Raw genomic sequence first — 27,247 nt, 5'->3', positions numbered from 1 at the left:
AATTCGAAACAAGAATTTAAATTATTATAAAGTAAAATAAGTACCGTAGTTATTTTAACTTGATATTGTGAGTAAAAATAACAGAGAAATGTGGCTCTTTAACTAGATGAGGGCTGATTTTTCTTGCATATTGTGAAATAATTAAATGGTTAAGTTAAAACTCACAATTCAAGATTAATGAACTTACAAAACAATGTTTAGACAATTTGTCTCTCATTGTTAAATCTACTTTATGAACTTTAATTTCTGAGTTCAAACCAAAACAATATTCTTGTTGACTTAAATTTTATTTCCAAGGCAGCAGGTAAAGTTTCATTTTCAAGTTAAACCACCTTCAAATGTTTTACAGTGTTTCTGGTCTTAGAAAGCAACAAAGAGCTGGATGTTTGTTCACTTTTTAAAAGTCTTGAGTGCTCATCACATTTGTTGGTGTTGTAAATGATATCTTTGTATAAAAGTGTTTTTTTTCTACTGAAAGTGTTAGACAGAAAGACGTTGTAGAGCAGCTTCACTGCTAAAGGGTTTTATGGCAATACAAGTCTGTCAATGTTTATCCCGCTTTTTTTAGATATTTGAAATTTTCCAGTTTATTTTGAAGATATTCAGCAGTCTGTATGAGAGCTTTCATTCCATATTTGTCAATAAATAGCTCGGCCGCCTCTTATCTCCTTATCATTTACGTCTCTAACCGATTAGGATGAAAAGGAAAACCGCTGTTCTTGAAAACCTCAGTTTGTTCTGCTTGACTTGTTTGACCTTCGCCTTACAGGCTGCAGAGAAACAGTCATGCTACTATTCAGAGATCAGCGGCAGATTGAAGTGGCAGCGGCATGGAGATGTAATCCTCTCTGTCCTCTTTGGTCCATTTGTCATGCTAGTTAGCATGACGAAGTCACATCATGTGTCCAGAGCCCAGTCCATCACTCTCAGTCAGCAGCTCAAAGCTTTTCTCATTTTTGAGGGTTTATAATGTATAATTTGCTAAACAACATGTAAAATATTAATTTTAGGAATTCTAACCAGTCTAGCAGGAAAGATTGAATCTGCAAGATTAGTTTGCATGTCTGTTTATGCACATTAAATGATTTAAATGTCTATTTTAGTTCAAACTCAACTTTTTATTTGGCCTTTTAGGCTGTAGAGAGACACATAAATAGAGCCTTTAGAAAAAGTTGTGTGTCTATTTCTTTACATTCTGCCAAACTCCATTAACATGAAAAATTGTTTAATAGTATTTAACTTTAAGAAAGTGGTGTCCAAACTTTTGTATCAAGGGCCAAAATCCCCAAGTTGAAAATCTTCAGGGGACAAAATTAGTCTTTTCTCTCCATTAAAACATGCAAAAATCATATTGATGTGAATTCTTTCTCCCTTACCTGCACAACAATAAATTGAAAAAGTAATTTTTTATTTTAATTTTTTTACTGAAACTAACATTAGTGTGAAATTAGCAGTAATGCTTACATTTATTTAACTTTTCGAGTCAATTATTCTCTATTTTATTGGTCTATAAATTGTTTTTGGTTCATTTCCAGCAGTAAAAAATGAGAATTTTCTTTTAAAACTTTTGTTTCTGAGTGAAAAGTTGTTGGATGTTTGTGGCGTGACATCATGCTATTATCTGCTAATGAAAGAAAAATTATTCATTTTGTAAGATGTGTACGTGCCATGGAAATCTCACCCTAAAACAGTTTTAAAAAATGTCCATATCATCAGCTTTGGCTCCATATGCCCAAGACCAAATTTGAACTATTTTTCAGGGGCCTCACAAACACATTCCAAAGCCCACAGATGGCCCTCGGACCGCACTTTGGACACCCAACTACTCATAAAATGCAGAGAAAGCTGTTTATTCATATTTTAACAGCTTTATATGTAATTTTATCAGTATATGTAGCCACTAATGGCCATTTTGAGAACATTCATAATCTTGATGTGACTTCTTGAAGCATTTTTTTATTCTTGTATATGTGAGATTATTATTTTACTCTTCCATGTAGTTTTAAAGTGTTTGGAAATCTTTTTTTTTGTTGTTGCAAAAAGCAGAACTGAAATGAACTTCAATTAAACTGGAAATCTGAATAAAACTTTACAAAGGAAAATAAAGTGATACACAAATATTGAAGATGAAGGTTATGAAAGGTTTTGTTTACTGGCAGGAAATGGAAGAAGTGAAGAAGGAAGATTGACCCTGCGCTCAGTCTGTTTGTGCATATATTTAGCTAATAAATGATGTTTTTCAATGCGCCGTCTCTTTAGTCCTTATCTGACTTGAGTATTTTCTCCTCCAACCAGGCAGAATGTTGTTTGTCTTTTTAACCCAAGCAAAACAGTGGCATATATCTCTTCCTCTCTGTTTTTCTTTTCACAGTAAGCAACGCCTGGCAGACGTTTTCTTACACCTTTGATGAGAACTTCTCAGATGAGTTTCTGCCTCACCTGGAGGATGACACCCAAAGTAAGATTAATGTGTTCAGACAGTTGAACTGAATATTTTGACGATGATTTGAGATAATTATATGAATGTGAATGTGAGCGTTTTGACCCCAAGCTCCAGCACTGTTTTAGTCTTTTCTCGTTTTATTTTGTGTAACTTTGGTTGTGTTGATATTAGTAGATTTTACTTTTTTTTTTATCAATATTTGTAATTTTCATTTTTTTTGTTATATTGACTTTTTGATGTTTCTAATTAATGTGTTTTTATTATTTTTTATGCACATTTTTATTTGGTCTTTTATGTTTTTTTGCCACAACATGCATAATATTTTGGATAGTGTTGAAACTAGATTATTCCATACAGACACATCCAATGAATTAAAATATTATTAAAAGTTCATTTATTTCAAGAACTTAAATAAATAAAGCATATTATATAGGTTATTTACACACCGATAGATGTTTGAAAGCCTTTATTTCTGTTCATTTTTAATTTTTTTCCCTTACAGTCACATTTTAATCACATTTTATTACAGAAATGTGGGCTTGATAAAAAGGGTATTTAATACCTGCTTAAATGTTGTTATTTTAAGGTATTTCTAATCTGAAAAACAGGACTTATAGTGATATATATTCAAATTTATTGATATTACTGTCAGTTTATTCTGATTTAATGTCAAACAGTGAAATTTACAATGTTATTTACAACATAAATATTGTATATTTAATAATCTAGCAACTTTTTACAAACTAAATAAAATGTAAAAAACCAAATGGGTTTGGATCATCTAAGTTTTATCAAGTTTTGAAACTGAAAAACCAAATACTTATAATGTCTATTTTGCATATTTAAGGAGAAATCTCCAGAATCTTTTTAGGCTTTAATGGCATTAATTGAAAATAAAAATTTCAGAAAAATCAAGAATGCTTTTCATGACAATACATTTGATCAAAAAATAAATAAAAAGTGTAATATATTACCTTTAGAAGGGCATTTTTGTGCCTTATGCAATCAAAAGGGACCTGAAATTCAGGGACCCAGAAATATTAAGAATAAATTAATAAAATGAAGAGATAAAACATTGAAATATATTCCAAATGCATATCTAGGGATTAAGTAACAAGAAACCAAATAAAATATGCATGGTTTGAATGAAAAGTTAATGTTTCAGTTCTTATTTAAGTGAAAACTCAGCGCAGAAGTTGCTCAGCAGAGAAAAAAACACTTTCAGTCAGAGCGGATATTTTTAGGACGTTTCAAGTGTTGACAGAGGGCATCTGTGAAGCAACAGTTTAATGATAAGCCTTGTATTTCTGTGTTTTTTTTGGAGCTATAGGGATTTAGTGTTGTTAGTTTTATGGTGGCTGTTTCCTCTTCATTAATCACATTACATCTTGAATGAGTTCTTCCCTCTGATCCTGTTCATCATCCCCCCACAGACTCACAATCACTCAGGCTTTACAGCAGACCTGTCTGCCTGGCTGCTATAAACTGAGTTTAAGTCGGGTGAAACCGCACATCTTATGTAAAACATTAGTTAATCATGAGGTTTTTGACATGTTTTGATGTTTTAAAGTATTGCACTCACCGTGGAGTTGAACCAAGTTGTTTTTATTTGTTATTTTGCTTTTGCCAACATAGATTTTACCTCTGTTTTGATACTGCTTCTGCTTTTTGTGCTTTTCTCTGTTTTTACTTTAGCTACAGATGTGGTCAAAGGTTTACATTCACTCATCAGAGGCACGAATGTCAAACTAACTTGATCTTCCTTTTTCCAGAACTAAATGATGAAAGAGAGAGAAAACTTTTTAAACAACAACAAAAAAAAAACTGTGTGCTTCAGTTTGAATTTATTGTAGATTTTCTCTAAACCAATCAGGGTCAGAATTATACATACATTTGCTCAAATAAACACACATTTTTGTCTAGCAGTTGGGGGTTGTAAAGTGTTTTTTAAAATCCTTTTTAACTATTTGTTTTTAGCATAACATACCAAAATATTCCCCATAACACTACAGACTTTGCCTCAATTATTCTGTTCCTCTCCTGCTTTATCATACTGTCACTTGTTGACCAAACCCAAAGATACTTTGGATCATGGGAGTCAAACTCATTTTTATTTTGGGCCATATCAATAATCTGGATGTTCTTAAAGGTGCAGTTGTACCAAAATGTATTGATAAAACCCATTAAAATATTAAAAATATTAATAAATAGCTGTTTGTTTTATCATTCAATAAGTGTTTCTTAAAATTAAATAAAATTGAACATCTTTTCACAGATCCAGGAGGGATCAGTCCCTCCTGGATTTTGATTGTTTTTGTGTAGTTTTGCATTTAGAGTCACAGATTTTGTGGTGCTGATTTAGAAATTTAATTTAGAAATTAAATTGCAAGGAATTTTTTACGATATTTGTGTTAATGTATGATGTTAAATGTGACTTTTTAATCACCTGCCGTATCGATCACAGACTATAATTTGACATCAAGTAAAGCTGAGGCAGCAGTGATTTAAATCCAATGTTTCTAACCAATTTTGAGAAAAATTTGCAGTAAAATCAGAAAAAATGTGGGGCTCTTTTCATTTTGTGTGAAATTTGCGTGAATTTTGCAAATTGGTGAAAAACTCGAGGGGCTTATTGATGTAATTTGGCCACATAAGAATCTACTGTGGGCCAGATTTGTCCCCCGGGCCTTGAGTTTGACACATGTGGTTTAGATCCTCTGTTTCAGGGAGAAAATAATAAATTTTCTGTTTTTACCACAGTTTTTCATTGCATAATCACTCCTCTTTGAAAATAGAAGGCTTGTTTAAAGCGTTTTATGCTGATAATGACTAACCTCTGATTATGTTACAGTTACCTCTTGTGATTTTGAGTCGTTGTGCTACTGGACTTTCACATACAACAACACTCACAGTGACTGGTCAGTGGTTTCACCTCAGCAGCTCAAAGGCACTAGGGCCAGGACGACGCCTGAAATTGATCACTCTCTGGGTCGATCTGATGGTGAGACTCACTGATGAATTATCGATTTGCATTTCACTCATTTTAGTTTAATCAAATGCAAGATCTAAGATATTTTAAAGGTGGCCTATTATGCTTCCTTGAACAGGTTAGGATAGGACTAACATGTTCATTACATTTGTTTACATAATTATTCTTAGATAATTATATTTTAGTCTCAATTTGAGCTCATTTCATAATGAGCTGTTTTAGGGCCTCTTGTCACTTTAAATCTTGGGTTGCTAGGTAACAGGGCAGAGTTCCGCTGTGGTTGCTAGGTAACGGGCTGTGTCTGCTGATTTGTGCCATTATATTTGGAAGGTTTTTGAAGCATTTTCCAGATGCCAAAAAAAGCATGAAATTAATGCCAAAAAACCAGCTGGGTGCGTTTATTTAAGTAGCACACAAGTGTTCAATTTCAAGCCATTCAGTAAAACCAGAAAAGACTAAGAAAACATGCAGCAGAAGGTTCAGCCTCCAGAACACAGCCATTGAAATGTAAAATTTTATTTCTAATGATTAAAACACAAAATATTACCAAATATTTTTGGTCTAGTTTCTAGAGCAAATATCTTATTACATTTGAAATAAGACAAAACTAACTTATAAATACATTTTCAGCAAGACATAGGGTCTTATTTTAAGTAAACAATTCCTTAGCATTGATGAAAAAGTGCTAGTTCCATTGCCAGATTATTTATGTTATAGGAAAAATGTCTTGTTATAAGTGAAATAATTTGTCAGTGAAGCTAAAACATTTTCATCAATATTAAAGAATTAGCTCCTATAACTTGCTGAATAGTTAAGTTCTGTCTTATTTCAAGTATCCTATATATTTGCACTAATCAAGACCAAAATTACTTGGTAAGATTTTGTGTTTTTTCAGTGTAGTTACTCTAAATTAGCTGATACTCAAACATCAAAATTAAAATCTCTTTTTTTACTTTGAGTGTTTCATAAATATTAAAGAATTATTGATCTAAAACAAGCTTCCATATCTTGCTGAGAAGTTTTGTAGTTTTGTCTTATTTCAAGAGCACTAGAAACTAGACCATAATGCTTGGTAAAAGTTTGTATTTTTGCAACGTAGAAACCCAAATGGAAGTACAAATACATGCAAAGTTTTTCATAATAGTGCTTCTTCTTTGTTTTGTCCCTTCAGGGCATTTTCTTCTTCTGAGTCCATCTGATGCAGAGACATGTGAGCACCAAATAATAAGTCCGGTCTTGCCTGGGAGCAACAGACAGTGCATTCTGCAGGTTGCTCTCTATGAATCCGGTCCGACTTTGGGCAACCTGACAGTCTTGATCAAACCTCTTCTGTCAGATTTGATCGTTCACTCTGAGGTTCTCAACCAGAGGAGACCAGACACCCACAGGTAGCCATGAACAAGTCTGTCTTTGTCTCAATAATGTTGTTCTGAGCTCATTAGTTTGTTTTGTGCTTCTCTAGTAAAATAAAAGTAAACAACGCCCAGATTCAGAAAATGAAAGGTGACATTCCTCCAGAGAGAGCAAGGTCAACAGATGCTAGCAGAGCTAAGAAAATGAAGATTTAATTTGAGGCAGAACTGCATATTGTGGAACAGCAGACAGACCCTTGAGTATTGTTTGGAAACCATGGGCAGGTATTTCCTATTGATGCGATGCTGTAGTGCAGCCATTTTTAGACCAGCTAAAAGCATTCATGTCTGTGGATGTGGGCCGGAGATTTATTTAGATGTAATTGGTGAGGACAGAAGAGAGGATGGATGGGCTTGTACAGTAAGTCGGTACGCTAGCTTTATTAATATCTCTGCGGTAATGGACCTTGCAATTTCATTATGAAGCACACACCCCCCCACACACAGCGTTTCCATTTATTCAGCTCGTCATTCATGTCGTACAGAAGTGAGCAGACGTCGCTTACTGAAACTTTTTAAACGTACGTTATTTCACAGAATTTGAGGTAAATGGAAAAATGTAAGGAAATCAGGCAAAATGTCAATTTCCAGAAACCCGAAGGTGCCTCTTTCATTTGCTCAAATAGGTAAATATTTCCAGACATCATATTGTTCATGAATGAAATGGACAAAATAAAAAGACACTGATATGGGCTGAAATGGCACTCAAAGAGGAAGAAGCTGTCACTCAAAAAGCAACATTAAAAACCAGTTTACAATTTAAAAATGCACTCAGGGTCAAAAATCTTGAAGTTTTTGCTCATAGTAATCAGTGTTGCATTTGGTGGAAAAAGCTTCACACAAGGTACAGTGGTGACAACATCATGTTGTGGATGTTTTGATCTGGTTGATTTAATCTTTTCCTTGTATTAGACCATTTGTAATTATCATTTTTTGAGTTTTAAAATTATTTCCTTTGAGTAACTTTTCTTTTTTTCCTGTTTGTTAGTTTCAGGGTTTTCCTTTTGTTTATATTTCCTCCGCTGCTGCTCATCTCCTAATTTCCCTCTGCCAGCTCTCTTCTCCAGGTGCCTCCACTCACCTGTGATTAGCTCTTCCGGTTCCCAAGTCATTCTCCACTTCTTCCATTCTCTAACTGTTAAAACACAGTTTTTTTTCTGGTCTAGTTTTTGTGCAAATACACTTGAAATAAGAAAAAACTAACTTACAAGTAACTTTTCAACAAGACACAAGCTTGTTTTAAGTCAATAATTTATGAATTATTTTTAATATTTATGAAAAGGTACTGGTTACATTGGCAGATTATTTCAATTGTAACATGGGAAAATTGTCTTGTTATAAGTGAAAACAATCTGCCAGTTCAAGAAGAACGTTTTTATAAATATTAAAGACTTATTTAAGCTCCTATATCTTGCTGAGAAGTAACTTGTAAGTTGATTTTGTCTTATTGAAAGTTTCTTAAGATATTTGCACTAGAAACTAGACAATACTTGGTAATAATTTGTATTTTTGCAGTGTAGCTTCCTTTTTGCATTGTTTTCTATGGGTTTTTTTTTTTTTTTAGCATTATTCTGACAGTTTCCCAGTTCTTGCTCCATGTCTGTTTATTAAAGACTCCAGCAAACTATTGAGAAAACCTCTAAGAAAGGTTACTATTCTGTCATTTGTCTGTCATTATTCTGTCACGTAATAAATGTGACAGAATTATTTATTATAATAATTTAATTTATTATAAATTACAAACATTTATAATAAATGTTCGTAATCCTAACTGATTGAAAACAGGACAATAAAAAATCTTAGGTATATTTTTATGTTTTCAACTTTAACTACAGAAGTTTCCAGAAATGAATGACTAAAAAGCTTTCATTGTTATCCTTTGACCAGGAATGAATGGCAGGTTTATAAAGCTGTGATTGGTCAGATGGATGAACCGATTCAAGTGACCCTGCTCTACACTTCCTGTGTGGGTGAAGGTGAAGTCACTGTGGCTTTGGACTCTCTGGATTTCATCGACTGTGGCTCAGGTGAGTTGTGTTTATTCTGCAGCTCAGTTTTTTTTTGTTCAAAATGTATAATAATTTTATTGCAGTTTTCTTTTTCCAGCTTATTTAAACTCACAGTTTAGATCTGGCAAAATACTTGCGACATTCTCTAAAAACAGTTATAGCAGCTTAATTTAATGGTTCAAACAGCAAATATACATTATTATACATCAATTAATTATTTATTTATTGTTATATATCAATTATTTTCACTGTTTAAAGGCTGGGAAGAAAAAACGAAGAGCCCACTGCCCCCATTGAAAACCTGATTCAGTTATTCCACCAAATATTTATTTCTGAACTCTTCCTGAGTTAAAACATTCGTATTGTTGTTTCTAAATGAATATAAACTTGTGTTCTTTGCACTGATGTCTGAAAGCACTGCATTTTTTTGTTATTTTGACCATTTCTCATTTTCTGCAAATAAATACTAAATTTTTGCTTTGAATTTCGGAGACATTTTGTCAGTAGTTCATAGAATAAAAGAACAATGTTCATTTCACTCAAACATAAGCCGATAAAAAGTAAAATCAGAGAAACTAATCATTTTAAGTGGTCTCTTAATTTTTTCCAGACCTGTAACTGGAAATATTGGTTATTGGCTCAAATTTTCAAATAATTGTGTCCCTACAAACAAGATTTCTGAAATTTCTTCTTCAACATAAATGTTTGCTAAATCCTTTTGCTTTTTTTGTCTCTCTACACTGTAAAAACAGAATCTTACCAACTGCTTACCAACTGCTTTGCAAATATATTTGCAATAGAAGCTACAGCCGTAAAGGCTAATGCATAGCATTTAAGTTGTTTTTCCACTTTTAGCACATTGAGCATGATACAGGAAGTTGATTAACAGCACTAAGTCCCGCCTCCTGGCTCTGATTGGTTGTTTTTGACTGGAAGTTGTGCATTTTTGCAGACCGCAATATTAGCACTGGGATTATTTGCCTCATACCATACTGTCACAACATGGTGACAGTCTTAATAAATATATATAAAAAACATTTTTTAATAAAAGTTATATGATGTAGCTTTAAGTCTATTCATCTAGTGTGAAGAACTAACACCTCATGCAACCCTTGGACCTATGCAAACACTCATCGGCTCTTTTCCAGCTTAAAATTTAATAAAATGTGGTCAAATATAATCTTAGTGGTGAGTTTTAGCGCTTGTATTTTAGATCACATTTACCGACTGAAAGTTTTCCTTGTTTGTCCTGAAAGTTGAGTAATCATGGAGTTGTTGTGTGACTGCAGGTGATGAGGCCATGGACCTGAATCTCATGTGTGGAAAATCTTTCCACTGCGTAAACTCGGACGTTTGCATCAATCAGAGCCAAGTGTGTAACTTCCACACCGACTGTCCACTAGGAGAAGACGAGGGGTTGATCTGTGGTGAGCGCCACTTTCTGACTCTCTATGCCTCAACAGCTTTTGCAAGACTTATCCTGAGAGTTTCCAAACAAAACAAAGATTTTCATTTAAATCAGGGGTGTCCAAACTGCGGGCCGGGGGCCATATGTGGCCCCTGAACTGATTCTTTTGTTGCCGCCAACTACAATTCAAAGATTACAGAGATTCAGCCTGCCAAGCAAAGGTGTTTGACACCAATTAATTGTTTTTTATTAGTGTAAAATTATTGCAAACAAATTCAAATCTTGTTTTGTTAGAAAAATTTTGTTGAAATACAAAGTATTTATATTTTAATAACCTTTCCCTATAAATTCATTGCAAGTAGTAATTAATTTATTTAGTGACTTTTACTCAAAAGCAAACTTTGGTCCACCCAAATCTGCTTTTAATTAATTAAATCTGACTAAATACACCAAACATAATCCAAAAAGTGACCCAAATCCTGCTCTTATGGCTGAATTTCTTTTTCTTTTTGTTTTCTTCTCCCAGATTTTGTTGGCATCCAACAAAATCTGCAAATTGGTTGCCTATGTTTTAATAAGACAAACATGTAAAATCCTTTTTTTAAATTTTGGCTATACACAATAATATGACAGATGTACACACTTCATTCATTAAAAAACATCTACCGTATTTTCCGCACTATAAGGCGCACCTAAAAACCTTCAATTTTCTCAAAAGCCAACAGTGCGCCTTATAATCCGGTGCGCCTTATATATGGACCAATATTGAGCCACAACAGGTTTCGCAACTACGGTAAGCAGATGCCGACTTCATTTTCCCCCGTAGAAGAAGAAACGGAGGAAAGCAGACACCGACTTCATTTTCCCCGTAGAAGAAGAAACGGGGGAAAGCAGCCGCCGATGCAGCCAGCGGTGCAGCTGGGATTTGTGTAAAGACCCCAAAATGGCTCCTATTAAGACACGCGCTTACGACGCAGAGTTTAAGCTCAAGGCGATCAGTCACGCAGCAGAACACGGGAATAGAGCAGCAGCGAGAGAATTTAACATGAACGAATCAATGGTGCGGAAGTGGATCTATATTGTGATTGCACTAACGTTTGATTTACTGTAACAGCATCAGACTGTTTTTTACGTGTTTATTGAATCAAGGAAAGGTTCCCCTCCACTATATGTTATACCTTGCTGTTGTTAAAAGATAAACTGTGTCACGAAAATACCACGTCACTGACTTTACCTCGGGGAAAATAATAAAACAGCTGTTTATTCATTTTGGGAATGAACGGAGTTTTCAGTACGCTGGTTTCTAGTCTATTAATAAAGTTTGACTGACCTATCTGACTATTTTGTTGACATTCCCTTTAGCGCAGCTCCATCTAATGCAGGGGTCTCAAACTCCAGTCCTCGAGGGCCGCAGTCCTGCAACTTTCTTTTTTTTTTATCGTACCACAAGGGGTCTTTTTGTGGGCTCTAGTGTCCCTTTTTCAAAGTAAGCTGACAGGAAAGGGGGAAGACGAGGGGAGAAGACATGCGGTAAACGTCGTCGGGTCCAGGAGTCGATCCCGCGACAGCCGCGTCGAGGCCACGTTGCCTCTGAATGTGGGTCGCGCTAACCCCTCCGCCACCACGGCACGCCCCAGTCCTGCAACTTTTAGATGTGCCTCTGCTGCACCACACTTGAATAGAATAATTAGGTCATTAAGGCTCTGGAGAACTGATCTACACAAGGAGGAGGTAATTAAGCCATTTCATTTCAGTGTTTTGTACCTGTGGCACATCTAAAAACTGTAGGTCTGCGGCCCTCGAGGACTGGAGTTTGAGACCCCTGATTTAATGGATGCAGAACGTAACCCCAGCTTCTACTGTAGCGTCTATTCTATGCGCCTTATAATGCGGTGCGCCTTATATATGAAAATTATTTTTAAATAGGTCATTCATTGAAGGTGCGCCTTATAATGTGATGCGCCTTATAGTGCGGAAAATACGGTAATTGAGGAGAAATTCAAGTGTGTCAGCAGCAAAGTGAAGGAAATGCCAAAGCATGTGGATTCACACAAATGTAAAAATATAAAAAATACTCTGTGATAAGATGTTCATAAAAATATCATACTGAGATTCAAGAAAATGTCCAGCCGAGAAGAGAATACATTAGAACAATAGACAGCGTGAGCATGAATATTAAGAGTATAAAAACTTGATTTAAAATTTTAAGTGAGTTAATTACAGGGTTTGTAATTCTTAATCGAAATTAATTGCATTAACTGAAAACCGTTTCTTGACAAAATAAGCATTTATAATTTAAAACCCCTTTTTGCTTCTGAAATACTGAATAGACACATGAGCTGAGCAACAAATATAATTGTTTTTTAACCTGTTTAAGTTAATAAAATTTTAATAGAACACCATATATTTGAATCAAAAAAGCTTTTTACTGCAAAATTATTGAATGAATAGACATGTGAGCGCAACAACAAATATAGTTTCTGTTATTCAACCATCAGATTGGTGCAAAGTTTTCAGTTTTTGAATGTTGACAATCCATTTTAACTTCATTTAAAATTATTTATTTAGAAATGTGGACTAATGTGTGAAACTGTTGTCATTAGCGCTGGACGTTTGCGCTGCTACAACATGGTTAGCATTGGGATGCTATTTTAGGCTTAAATAGTTTCGCTGATATGCTAGCTCCTTTTAGCAAAACATGAACACAACAATAGTCTTTTCCAGCGTCCCTTCGGATTGTTTTTGAAGCAATAATTAACCCGAGTGGCCCAAAAAAAAGGCTTTTTCATCCACGGCTTTGCGGACGTAGTGTGTCCGTCAGATTTACTTGCGTACCAGAAACACGCAACAAAGGTTCCAGCTTTGGAAAAGACAACAATTAACTACTTCTAAAATTAAAATCTATGTAATTAATCTGCTGATATTAATCCCACCCATATTTACAAGATTACTGGACTCACTTCTCTGTTTTGATTGTGGACCAAACGCCCCTGATGTTTCTGATGAGCTAAGATCAGCATTACTCCTTTAGGTTGTGCACCGATAATAATATAATGATCCCAGATGGCTGATGCAAATACTTTGGTCTCCATTTAAAATGGAAACTCCCTCTACTTCCTTATCTCTCCCAGAGTTATACCCACACATGTCTCACATAAAACTTTATTTTAAGTGACCATAATTTGGGAAAAGTACAGATTGTGCCTATGAATTCATTTCAGGTGAAATTTCAAGCAACAGGGTTCCTTTCAAACAAGATTCAGGGCAAATTAAATTAAATTTTTATAAAATGGAAAGTGTTATTTGTTTGTTTAAAATGGACTATGCTGTTTAAGATGAGCGCTTTAGTCTGTTTTACTAAATTCAGCTGCAGCTCTTGACAAGTTGCTGCTGAAAAACAAGATTAAAACATGAATCACATGATTGTTAAGTTACAAAACCCTGAAAAATAATGCAATGTCATGTACCCCTTATGTGAATTTAAGTTCTTTCTTTGTATGTGTTTGTTTTTTAGATTGAATGCTTATTTTATTACAGTTACGGGTTTTTTTTTAGCCTGCACCATCTGGCAAACAAACAATGGCAGCCAGCCTTGTCTGTAATTGTGTCATTCAAATCGTTCATCAATGCAGTGTTGTTTTTCTGCAAACAACAATAAATGAAATAATGACAAAACATGCAAGACAGAAAATTAAAAACACATGGTGAATATGCAGCAGTTGCTAATCTACATGTAATCACTGGTTTCATTATTTATCAATAATCGTTTTATTAATTTAGCTGCCTGTTAGATTTAATTACTGTATGTGAGGTCTGGCAGTTTCCTATATTTAATTTTTTTTTCATGACTGGTAAGTTGAAAATAAAGCCAAAAACATGTAAATATTTCACCTGCCCAACAACAAACTAAGTTTACCATATTTCAATTAAACAAAAATAGTCAAACTGTTTTGTATGAAAGGGTTTTTTAACTCATCATAGAGCCAAAACTTAAAAGATTTTTTTTTTTTTTTTTTATTGAAAGAAAGGCCTTTGGCTTGATAAAAACTGTTTTGCCTTGTTACAAAAATGAAGTTTGTTTTCAGCACTAATTACAAGATTTAGGTTACTCTTTCTTTAGAAATTCTGGCTGTGGTTAACCAAGTTTAATTAACTCAACAAAAGCAGTGCACAAAATTTGTAGGATTCTTTAATTGCTGTCAGGAGCCTCAAAACTCAATAAAGGAGCTGAAAACGGCCATGTGGCTGTACTTTGGACAGCCCTGTAATGAAATACTAAATGTGTTTTTTGCTTATTAATAAGACGACAAACATTGAACAACTTTTTCTCTAGAGCTGACTTGAGTGCATCCATTCATTAAAAAAAACGTCTTTCCATTCTGTTCTTGTTGACAAAAAAATTTGATATATAACATTTCAGAACATTTTACATTAAAATAAAAGTTTGTCAATATTCTACTAACGTCAAAACATTTCACAATTGTGGTGTTTCCATTAAATAAAAAATGCAATTAAATTCAAACGTGGATCAGTTTATTCGCCCGATAAGTCATTAAAAACCAGACGACTTCCTGTCATCATCTTCTTCGTGGGTTTTGCCAGTGGCAACATCCGGTTGTTGATCATGTGACTCGTGTGATGTGAATAAAGTATTTCTATTGTAGTTTTGCAAAATAAACCAATTTCGAAACCATTATCCGAGCCCCAAAACGTTTTGCCCTGTTTTCAAATGTATTTTCAAAATGTTAAATTGTGCAAATATAAGGAATTATATGGTCAATGGAAATGCAACTACAGCTCTGGAAAAAACTAAGAGACCACTTAAAATTATCAGTTTCTCTGATTTTGCTCTTTATAGGTTTATGTTTTAGTAAAATGAACATTATTTTTTTATTCTATGAACTTCTGACAACACGTCTCTGAAATTCAAAAGAGAAATTTAGTATTTATTTGCAGAAAATGAAAAATGGTCAAAATAACAAAAAATATGCAGTGTTTACAGACCTCAAATAATGCAAAGAAAACAAGTTCGTATTCATTTAGAAACAACAATACTAATGTTTTAACTCAGGCAGAGTTCAGAAATCAATATTTCATGGAATAACTAGGAGGGTTCAGTCCAGTGGACTCTTAGTTTTTTCCAGAGATGTGTTATTTATTTTCTTTAATAAGGCAAACATTCAAGATTTTTTTATATCTTGGATTTGCAGTTATTAATAAATGACTCTTCTACAGAAAAATATTCCATGGTTTATTGTCAAGCAGGTAAAAATAAGAATATTAAAATGTTTTTGTGTTTAATTAGTTGCTGCAATACTTCATCTTGATTATTTAGTTTTGCCTTTTTTAGCAAAAAGTCCTACTTAGATTTAGTTGCTTTAGTAAAACCGTATCTTGTGCTGTAGATGTTCTTGCAGATGTGTTCAGCGTCTCGGTGAAATATAATAATCTGCTTCCCTGGCAGACGCTCTTCCCTTTGGCTCGTACTGCTCGTTTGAGTCGGATTCATGCGGTTGGTCCAGGTCCAGTCAGCACTCGGGATGGAGGAGAGTCGCTGGAGATGAACTTCTGCAGAAACAAGACATGCAGGGCGTCACTCTCCAGCGCACACCAGGTGTGTGTGTGTGTGTGTTCTGCGTATGTGATTTACAGCCTGATTTTAGGAGTACTCCTCTGGTGCCTCTGCTATTAAAATGAATCATTGCACTGAGGAAATCAGTCAAAAATGACCCAATTTTCTCTGCACCGTTCATTCCTCTTTTTGTCAGAAGACAATACATTTCTTTGACAAGTTTGAACTATTTTTAAGGATTTATCTGACGCTTAACTCAAGCTGCAAGATACAGGTTTACTAAAAGAGGACAAACTTTTTTTTTTGATTCATGTCTATTTAGAAGCATTAATATACCTGTTAAAAATAATAACAGCAATAATTAAATAAGTAATTCATTCTGGGTAACCTTTGACTCTTACTTTTTTGGTGACTGTTTATTGTCAACACTGCAAAAGCACAAAATCTTAACCAAGTATTTTTTTGGTCTAATTTCTAGTGCAAATATCTTAATACACTTGAAATAAGACAAACTAACTTAAAAGTAACTTTTCAGCAAGATATAGAGGCTTGTCTTAAGTAAATAATTCCTTATTATTGAAGAAAAAGTGCTTGTTCCACTGGCAGGCAAATTAACTTATAACATGGGAAGTTGTAAGTGATATAATCTGCCAATAGAACAAGTACATTGTTGTTGCGCAACACCCCCCCCCTCCTTTCTGTCTCTACTCTCTCACTCTCATACTTCCTCTTCTGAGAGGGGAGATGTGCTACCAGCTCTCCGTCTAACGGGTCCGTTGAGTTTCCTAAATCTGCTGGGATTTACCCTGTCCAGAACTGAAGTAAACTCTGTTTAAGCTGGTTTCGAGAAACGATTCGCCTGGTTATCTGACGGCCTACATCCAGGTGTCCCACCCTTCTTCCCCCTGTGAATTAGCCAGACTGAGCAGCCTACAGCCAACTAGTTTCACAGAGCACACCTGTTAACGGTCGCTCGTTCTCTTCATGACAACTTGCATTTGTTATTGAACCAGGTAGGTTTTAGTGACTCGGGCGAGTCCCAAGGATGAGGTTTTAAATATGGGCTACCAGCAACCTAAAAACATTTTCCACCTCTTCCTCTCCAGAATCAAACATCACAGCTATTTTACAACCATCAAAGAACTTTAAGGTGACTCATTAACTGAATGTCCACAACATCTTTTAGATTTTCTTTATGCTAAATATTTTATTAGTAAGGCATTTTTGCAAGGGTCAGTACAGCTTAATTCAGTAGCAGAAATAATCAAATAAGTAAAATCAATCATCTAGTCTATCTTTCCCTACTGCTGACACTGAGAACTAAAAAAGGGAACCTTTGAGAGAGACGGACGGAGCCTGGCGTTTCGAACCCCAGACCTGGCTTGATGATGAAGAAGGTGTTGCAACAGGAGGAAGATGTTGATCGATGAAGGCCAGGATCTCCGCAGGTCCGATGAGCCTCCTCTCCGCATGGATGCTGAGGTCACACAGGACTTGGTGCTGGCAGGAAAAAAGGCACCAGTTCTTCTTCCTTGTCTTTGTCTTCATCTTTGTCTTTGGAGTCTGAACCCAGCCGATGAGAGAAGTGCGATTCGAAGCCACAGATTGTGGGCCAGACGGGTTGGTCTCCATGTGCAGGACAGTCTCCGGCTCCGTGGCCCCGGCTCTTCTTCAGCTGCAGAGTTCTTTGTCCATCTCGATCTTGGCTCGAAGCTGCCCGGAGGATCCAACGAAAGGTTCCTCTTTTGCACCCACCTTATATAGGGTTCATCTGTCTGCTTAGACAGATGATCTCATATCCGTCACTGTCTTAAGAGACATCATGTCATGATGTCTGTGCCAATGTCTCAGGGCTGCTCAACCTCCTGTTTCCATATAAGGTGCTGATCATCTCGGCTCTCCTGTTAGTTCCCCTTTTTCCCTTCCTGTCACCTTTCACCTACCATCTACCTCCAACATATCAGTGATGTTTAATTGCAGTTTTACAACCTTTTACACCATTTCAAGTTCAATGTCAAAATCACATTTATATCACATTTATTTTCTTTAGCTTCTCTGATTTAGCATTCATTTATAATTTTATAACCATAACTTATATCACATTTATTTTCTTCAGCTTCTCTGATCTATCATTCATTTATGATTTTATAACCATAACTTATTAGTTACTCTTATTATGATCTTAATGTGAGTTATTACAGATGTTTTTCTGAAAAGAAACCAAGAATAATACATGATTCTAATTATTTACTACTAAAGTTACAGTTACTTGTTTTTCTTGTAGTTCCCACAAATATAAGTGTAAGTATTATTACAAGTAAATCAATATTAATATAAGTATTTTACTTTGAATCTTATCAAATTACTCAAAATGTTTAGATTTCATTCTTTAAAACTTTCATGCTTTAAAATAGTCTCAGCTATTTTTATAAATCTGCAGGCTGGAAACTTCCTCTTTTTCCAGGAAACCTGCTTTTCCTGTTTAATGACTCTCTCTGACTGACTATGATTTCTTATGATTAGATAGAAAAAAGTAGAATTAAAGCAAAGTTTGCATGAGACAAAAACAACACATACAACTAGATTTATTTTATTGACACTTAAGTCTAATGTTGGGCCTTGATGTCACTTGAGTGATTCATTTTAAAGATAACTTTATTTATTATTACTGTTAAACTAACTTTATTGACACTTAAGTCTACTGCTGGGCCTTGATGTCACTTGAGTGATTCATTTTAAAGATAACTTTATTTATTATTACTGTTAAACTAAAATCTCCAGCATGGGGAAGTGGGATGAGCTCGGATTTTCTTGACACCCCCTCCACGAGGTCAGACCTTTCACATGCTGGGAGTCCATCACCCTCCTGCAGTTCGCCGTCCTCATCCACTAGAAAGAGAAGAGGTTCGTCTGGGATGTGAAGATGCAGATTCTTCATCCTCAGTTTTCACAGAGGGCTCAGTGTAGTCATCAAAACTCCACTTCTCTTGACACCCCCTCTTTGGAGTTTTGATTTCCCCCATGAGGTGATGAATGTCGAAGAAAACTTGGATCGCTCTGATTCTTCTACAGGAACCTTCGCTGGATGAACTGTCGGTTCTTCAGGATGTGGAATGGTTCTTTAGGGAAGATGGGCTGAGACAGAAGGCCTCAAAAAAAAAACTTTTCTGGCTGTTCAGCAGAGCAAAGCAAAAAGCATAAGCATCATGACGCTTTATCCGTAATCATGGTCCTTTTCCATTTTAATCCATCAGGTTGTGACAGGAGTTCTTCTTTAGCATAGTCCAATTTCTTCACGGCCCTCCCAGTCCAAAGCCTTGAAGTTGTTCTTTGAACGGCAACCTTCCTGTAATAGTGGCCAGTCTAATGTAGGATGGCATGGTGCTTGATTCTCTGGCCATCTTCTTGTAATGTTCTGGTTCACTGTAGCTAAGAACTGGCTTGAGCACTGCTTCCTCATGGACCCCTTTCTTCATCAGTAGTACTGTGTTGAAGTTCAGTACTTACTTTACAAAATCTCGGGCGTTGAATCTCAGCTTGATCACCGTAGTTGCAGGCCGATCTTGAGCTTTAATCCAAACTCTCTGCCCTGTTTTCAGTGACACTTCAAGCTGCAACTTCCATTTTCCTTCTCTAAGCAAAAAGGAGAAGTGTCTTCGCCTCCCTGCTTTCTGTGACGTGAACGGAGTTCCTCTGCAGGGGAAGACCTGCTCTTCTAGCAGTTGTCACTGTGTCCATCAGCACCAAGAGGTACTTCTCACCTCTCTTTCCTGTTGTCCCCATTGGCTCTGCTACGTCCATGCAGACTGAACCCCATGGGACTGTGCTCTTGATGAACAAACCTTCCATCCGCTGCCCTGGGTGCCCTGCGTATCGACCACATACCTCAAAGTCACACAGCTGCATCGGATGGGCTGAAGGGACATCCAGCAGTCCTGCTTGCTCAGTTCTTCACGGGGGTGTAGCACGCCTGCATATTCGAGGGCCTTATGCACGCACCGTACTACCTGCTCCCCGTGCTACTCTAGGACCACCTGTCCTTAGGTGTTCTGTCCCACCTCGACACCGGCAGAGACAACCTTTCTTAGTGGCACGAAAGGTCGTCATCTTTGCCCCTCCATAGGGCTTCTTCTCAGGTGTGCGCCTTGTCGCTGCACCTCAAGTTTCGGGCAGAGCCTCAGTTCTGCTTTCTTCTTCCATAAGTTGTGATGAGCTACTTGTTTCTCTCTCGCACTCTCAAGCTGCTTCTCTCGGGTCTGCGTGATGACTTTAACCATGTCTGCGTCTGTGGGATGATGTCAGCTGCTGGTGTTTGTTCCTCTGTTGCCGGATGTCTTCTCGATGGCTGCAGTGGAGGACGCGGTGTGCTTCCTCATCCATCGTCGGCTGATGACACCTTTCTCCGTCTCCTGTGCATGCTTGCTGGCTGGTCTGGTCAGCATTACATCACGAACCACTCCAGCAAGGGTGAGCCAACTTTCCTTTGTCAGGGGTTGATGTTTCAGTTCCTCATTCTTGGAACCAACTTCCCCACTTGCTTCAGGTCTGAGTCACAGTAGCTGTGTAGAAGCTGATGCAGTTCTGTTGAGGTCTCCTCCTTTTCCAAACGATCTGGACGGCCGGCTTCCTCCGGTTTCTTCCCCAGATTTTCCTCCTCGAAGTGATCATCCATCACTCCGTCTCTCTGTCGGTTCGAGTTGTCTATCCCCCAAAGCCTCTCTTTAGCCTTCGAGCAGGGATGGGTCTAGACTATGTTGGCTACTAGCTTCACTGTCTGGATCCGGTCATTTATCCTCAGTAGGAGCCTTCCCTCACCTGTATGCTATACAGTTACTGCAAGGGTTGTGACTGACGGCCTTATCAGTCACCATTAACTCTATTCCTTAAGAGTTAACAAGCCAAGTGAGCTATTCAGATCCTCACATCTGTTTTTACTAACTTGGCCATAGGGCCCTCCTACTCCGTTGGACTGGGCCCCACGTTGGGCGCCACTTGTTGTTGCGCAACACCCCCCCCCTCCTTTCTGTCTCTACTCTCTCACTCTCATACTTCCTCTTCTGAGAGGGGAGATGTGCTACCAGCTCTCCGTCTAACGGGTCCGTTGAGTTTCCTAAATCTGCTGGGATTTACCCTGTCCAGAACTGAAGTAAACTCTGTTTAAGCTGGTTTCGAGAAACGATTCGCCTGGTTATCTGACGGCCTACATCCAGGTGTCCCACCCTTCTTCCCCCTGTGAATTAGCCAGACTGAGCAGCCTACAGCCAACTAGTTTCACAGAGCACACCTGTTAACGGTCGCTCGTTCTCTATTTTGCAACTTGCATTTGTTATTGAACCAGGTAGGTTTTAGTGACTCGGGCGAGTCCCAAGGATGAGGTTTTAAATATGGGCTACCAGCAACCTAAAAACATTTTCCACCTCTTCCTCTCCAGAATCAAACATAATAGCTATTTTACAACCATCAAAGAACTTTAAGGTGACTCATTAACTGAATGTCCACAACATCTTTTAGATTTTCTTTATGCTAAATATTTTATTAGTAAGGCATTTTTGCAAGGATCAGTACAGCTTAATTCAGTAGCAGAAATAATCAAATAAGTAAAATCAGTCATCTAGTCTATCTTTCCCTACTGCTGACACTGAGAACTAAAAAAGGGAACCTTTGAGAGAGACGGACGGAGCCTGGCGTTTCGAACCCCAGACCTGGCTTGATGATGAAGAAGGTGTTGCAACAGGAGGAAGATGTTGATCGATGAAGGCCAGGATCTCCGCAGGTCCGATGAGCCTCCTCTCCGCATGGATGCTGAGGTCACACAGGACTTGGTGCTGGCAGGAAAAAAGGCACCAGTTCTTCTTCCTTGTCTTTGTCTTCATCTTTGTCTTTGGAGTCTGAACCCAGCCGATGAGAGAAGTGCGATTCGAAGCCACAGATTGTGGGCCAGACGGGTTGGTCTCCATGTGCAGGACAGTCTCCGGCTCCGTGGCCCCGGCTCTTCTTCAGCTGCAGAGTTCTTTGTCCATCTCGATCTTGGCTCGAAGCTGCCCGGAGGATCCAACGAAAGGTTCCTCTTTTGCACCCACCTTATATAGGGTTCATCTGTCTGCTTAGACAGATGATCTCATATCCGTCACTGTCTTAAGAGACATCATGTCATGATGTCTGTGCCAATGTCTCAGGGCTGCTCAACCTCCTGTTTCCATATAAGGTGCTGATCATCTCGGCTCTCCTGTTAGTTCCCCTTTTTCCCTTCCTGTCACCTTTCACCTACCATCTACCTCCAACATATCAGTGATGTTTAATTGCAGTTTTACAACCTTTTACACCATTTCAAGTTCAATGTCAAAATCACATTTATATCACATTTATTTTCTTTAGCTTCTCTGATTTAGCATTCATTTATAATTTTATAACCATAACTTATATCACATTTATTTTCTTCAGCTTCTCTGATCTATCATTCATTTATGATTTTATAACCATAACTTATTAGTTACTCTTATTATGATCTTAATGTGAGTTATTACAGATGTTTTTCTGAAAAGAAACCAAGAATAATACATGATTCTAATTATTTACTACTAAAGTTACAGTTACTTGTTTTTCTTGTAGTTCCCACAAATATAAGTGTAAGTATTATTACAAGTAAATCAATATTAATATAAGTATTTTACTTTGAATCTTATCAAATTACTCAAAATGTTTAGATTTAATTTTTTAAAACTTTCATGCTTTAAAATAGTCTCAGCTATTTTTATAAATCTGCAGGCTGGAAACTTCCTCTTTTTCCAGGAAACCTGCTTTTCCTGTTTAATGACTCTCTCTGACTGACTATGATTTCTTATGATTAGATAGAAAAAAGTAGAATTAAAGCAAAGTTTGCATGAGACAAAAACAACACATACAACTAGATTTATTTTATTGACACTTAAGTCTAATGTTGGGCCTTGATGTCACTTGAGTGATTCATTTTAAAGATAACTTTATTTATTATTACTGTTAAACTAACTTTATTGACACTTAAGTCTACTGCTGGGCCTTGATGTCACTTGAGTGATTCATTTTAAAGATAACTTTATTTATTATTACTGTTAAACTAAAATCTCCAGCATGGGGAAGTGGGATGAGCTCGGATTTTCTTGACAACATTTTCATCAAAAATAAGGAATTATTTTCTTAAAACAAGCCTCTATATCTTGCTTAAAACTACTTTTAAGTTAGTTTGTCTTATTTCAAGATATTTGCACTATAAATTAGTCCAAAAATACTTGGCAAGATGTTGTGTTTTTGCAGTGTTTGTATTTTCTGATTGAACTGTGCAGCACTTTCGTTGCCTTTTGCTTTTAAATAATTTAAGCAAATGAATGAATAAATGGTAACAATTCCACATTGTGACATTTTGTTGTATGTCTGCAGGACACTTCTTGTACCTGCAGGTTAGAGAGAGTAGTTCCTTTAAAGAAGCGTCCTTTCAGAGCTCCTTCTTCCCTCCGCCGATCTCTACTTCTGCATGCCAGGTCAGCACATCCAAACACTCGTAAAGTCATCCATTTACAGACATTTATTTTCTGTTTCTTTTGTTATTGTAAGTCATTTCTGAAACACCTTCTGGTTGTGGTTGTGCAGATGCGTTTCTCTCTCTACTTGTACGGATCGTTTAACGGCTCGTTGCAAGTTGCCATTGAGGAAAACGGGACCGGTTATACGCCTCTTATCTGGGAGAGACAAGGCCAGTCGACGGACGACTGGGAAGCAGTTGCACTGGAAGTGACTGACCTCAATCATGGGTATGTAGAAAAATAACAAAGTATTTAGTCACTCACCAAATCATTAAATTCAGGTGTTCAAGTCCTGCCATCCGTCTTGATGCTAAATTTTAATTATTTTTTGCTAAAATCCAATTATGATTTTTACATTTTTTTGTGTTCTATGTCTGAAATAACCTGCATTTTCAGCAGGTTAACAGCGCACTGTTTATGGAAGTAATGATGGATGGAGACGTTTATGTATCCAGGGTTTCCCCCAGAAAACTTGCTAAGCCCAGTACTTGGGACATTAGGACAGTTATCCAACCGGCTGCCATGTTTTTGAGTTAAAAATGTTTAAAGTTGACAGAAAATGTTAAAATATTACTTGGTAGTTATGCATTTTTGGAAGTTTAATACCTAAGAACCAACTATAAAGTCTTTAAAAAAGGCAATAATTTAATAAAACCTAAGATAAATGAACAATGCTAAGCCTGGCTTATAATACACTGAAGAAGACCCTGGTATTAATAATTAATATTTATTCAGTCGATTGAGAGCCTGCTGTATCGCCACAAGATCATAACAAGAAGAAGAAAGCTAATAGAAATAAATCACATCTAATAGAAATGTTGGATTTTTTTGGTGGATTATTGACTGAAATTCTGTCTGGAATTCTGTTTTGTTCTGTTTTCAGAGCATCAAAGGGACATATTATGCCAAATTCACATTTTGTACGTTTTTATACTTTCATTTGGGTCTCGACTGCTTCTAATAACGGTTCTAAAAAAGTGTTTAAAAACATCCAACCAGATGTTTGTTGTTTTGTTTTTTTTACTTTTTGATGAGCCGTTTCATAAACCTCCCAATTATTAAGTCATATTCGATGGACACTGCCCATTACCCAGCAAATCTAGCTGAGCCCAGAACCGTTACCTAGCAACCCAAGCCAAGCTCCAATATGTTTGGTCAGCTGGTTTACAGCTGTATGTGCTGTACAATGGCTGCTGGAAAAAAAGTGTTTTGTTGTTGACCTACCATTCAGAAACTACTTTCTTCATTCTTGTCTGTTGTGCAGGAGGCTCCACTTGTGCTTTTCAAAGATGTGAGGTTGTATGATTGCGCATATGTTTGCAGCCATTTTCTTGTGGCCAGCAGCTTATTTGTATAAGTAAAGTGACATGAGGCCCTAAAACAACTGTGAAGTACTAAAGTCTCATTATCTAAGAATAATTTTGTGTAAAAAATGTAAAGAAAATGTTTCGTATCGCCCATAGACTTATCCTAACCTGTTCAAGGAAGCATTAAAGGTCAACTTTAAGCTTTTTTGCATAAAAAAACAGAGAAAATCTTTAATCTTTTGATGCTCAAAGCTTGTAGAGACAACGTCTCTGGTAAGTTTTTTTTTCAACCTGTATAAAAAGAACCACAGACAACGTTACTTAGTTTTCAACCAAACTCTTGCAAGAGGGAAGGCACAGAGAAGCAGCTCCTACGAACCGATCACCGTACGTTCTGCCATCCTGCTGCAGGAGCTTGTCTTTTATTAGCAGGGAAGGGAGTGAATGGAATGGGGAGAGGGATCTTAACAGGGGGAGGAATATCCTGATAACAAGGAGGGGGGAACACAGAAACTAAATTCTACACACAGACAGTTTTACAAGTAAGGAGTATCTCAGGAAGATCTCCTAAAGAAGATTAAGACACCACCTGCAAAAACATGCTTGAAGTTAAAGGAAAGGTTAGTTATGTCTTACACACAGTTTACCAAGTTCCTTTTCTCTAGGATTAGAACACTAAACCTTTCAATTAAAAACAGCCTAGTAATATAAACTACCAATGTAAGAGTGATAACACAATATAATCATTCTAACAGTCTCATTTTCCCACCACTTGTCAGCCGCAGACACTGTTCTGAACTGTCACACAATCATAATAAAACAAAGCAAAGTACTACGGATCTGACAAAATGTCATCTGTTTCTGTTTTCTGGTCTGTCATTGCTCATGTTACAATTATTCCTTTGTAAGAGCTTCAATTGTTTTCTGATTTCTGCTTTCCTTCAGGTTCCACATCCACATCAAAGCTGGGTGGGGACGAAACTCCAACGCTGACCTCGCGTTTGATAACATCGCCATCGGCGCGGCCTGCTTCAAAACAGGTAGGCGTAAACACGCCGCCGTTGTCATGACAGGGTTGTGCAAAGCATAAACTTTCAGAAATGATAAATGTGCTTCATAAAGTCAATGTGATGTGTTAAGTCTCCAGTTTGATGCCTTGTTTTAATGATTGACTGTGACACCAGCGCTAAAATGATTTGCTACGAATCGTTCACCACAGTATGACAACAGTGTGTGCCAGCATTCCTCGCTCTGAGTTTTTGTCCTCTGGGTTTAAATTCCCACACTTACAAAACCTTTTTATGCTCAGCTGTGAAGGGGCTGCTGTTGCTTATGCATAATTTAAGAGAACTGCCAATAAAAACCTTTAAAAAGGGACAACTGTACACATGACAGCGGAAAATAAGAGTCATTATTTTCCTCAGTAAGCATTTGCAGAGTTGGGTAGTAACACTAACTTAGTTGCATTTACTTGAGTAATTTTTTAGGGGAAAAATTACTATTTTTACTAAACTGTACTTTTTATTTTACTTGAGTAATTTTATTTTTGAAGTTTTGCTACTCTCACCTGAGTAAAATTTCTGCATTATCTGTTAAAGTTTCATATTGAAAGAAACTCATTTGGAAAGATTTGTTAATTCGTAACTGTTATTTATATGAATTACTTTCTCTAAAATGACTAAATTTACACTTAACTTTATATTTTGGTCTTTCTGATGTAATTTTTAAATATTAAATGATTGTTTTGATCAGTTATTCATTACTTGATTAGACTTTTTACTTTTTCTTGAGTAAAAATATGTTGAAGTAGTGCTATTCTTACTCAAATTCAGATTTTGGGAACTCTACCACCTCTGAGTAAATCTGAATATTGCTAAATTGAACATTTTTGCTGCTCTGTGCTTGACAACACTGTGCTTTTATATCTGAAGCCCTTGTTTTCCTAATCAAATTTAAAAACACACAAACATTCCCACTACTAAGTGGGCAGATTTCTAAGCCGGCATGCAAAAGCAGACCGGAGGACAAATAAACACCCATCCATGTTGTTTTCCTGCTCAGAAAGACTCAGAAAATATCTATTTTTCATCTTTTCTTATTATCCGACATTTGTTTTAATAAGGCCATGTTCTTTTGGACTATTGTCCAGTCAGAATTGGATGCTTCTGTCTGTCCTCAGATCTCAACTCGCTGCAGCAAATTGACTTTGATTTCCTGAGTCAGCTTCCTGAGCCGTCGGTCACAGGTATGTACAGGAAAGACCTGGGTCAGGTGTGTCGTACTCATTTTTGTTTTGGGCCAAATCAAGAACATGAATGGTCTTAAAGGGCCAGTGATGCCAGAATGTGGTGATAAAACCTGTTCACAAACTGTTGATATGTCAATGAATTCTTAAAATTAAATAATATTATTGAACATCTTTTCAGTCCCTCCAGGATTTTGTGGTACTAATAATAAATGCGACTTTTTATTTACTCGCATATAAATCATGGACTATAATCTGACATCAATTAAAGCTGAGGCAGCTTTTTAGTACAAGTAAGAAAGTTTT

General features: G+C 36.6%; 1 protein-coding gene across 2 annotated transcripts in view; it reads left to right on the top strand.

The window, feature by feature from the left end:
- The window catches only part of ltk (leukocyte receptor tyrosine kinase), an 83,195-nt gene that overhangs the window by 26,459 nt on the left and 29,489 nt on the right, over nucleotides 1–27,247 (top strand). For both annotated transcript variants that reach the window (XM_028000166.1, XM_028000167.1), the window contains exons 2-11: nucleotides 2,372–2,458; nucleotides 5,295–5,444; nucleotides 6,604–6,820; nucleotides 8,732–8,871; nucleotides 10,143–10,280; nucleotides 15,726–15,875; nucleotides 23,247–23,347; nucleotides 23,457–23,617; nucleotides 25,642–25,736; nucleotides 26,876–26,941. In XM_028000166.1, coding sequence (XP_027855967.1) covers nucleotides 2,372–2,458; nucleotides 5,295–5,444; nucleotides 6,604–6,820; nucleotides 8,732–8,871; nucleotides 10,143–10,280; nucleotides 15,726–15,875; nucleotides 23,247–23,347; nucleotides 23,457–23,617; nucleotides 25,642–25,736; nucleotides 26,876–26,941 — 1,305 coding nt within the window. The remainder of the gene's footprint in view (nucleotides 1–2,371; nucleotides 2,459–5,294; nucleotides 5,445–6,603; nucleotides 6,821–8,731; nucleotides 8,872–10,142; nucleotides 10,281–15,725; nucleotides 15,876–23,246; nucleotides 23,348–23,456; nucleotides 23,618–25,641; nucleotides 25,737–26,875; nucleotides 26,942–27,247) is intronic.

This window comes from Xiphophorus couchianus, chromosome 19 (assembly GCF_001444195.1).
Source record: "Xiphophorus couchianus chromosome 19, X_couchianus-1.0, whole genome shotgun sequence".
NCBI classification, from domain to species: domain Eukaryota; kingdom Metazoa; phylum Chordata; class Actinopteri; order Cyprinodontiformes; family Poeciliidae; genus Xiphophorus; species Xiphophorus couchianus.
Note: the sequence above shows the minus strand (reverse complement) of the source record. Positions and strands in the feature narration are given on the sequence as shown.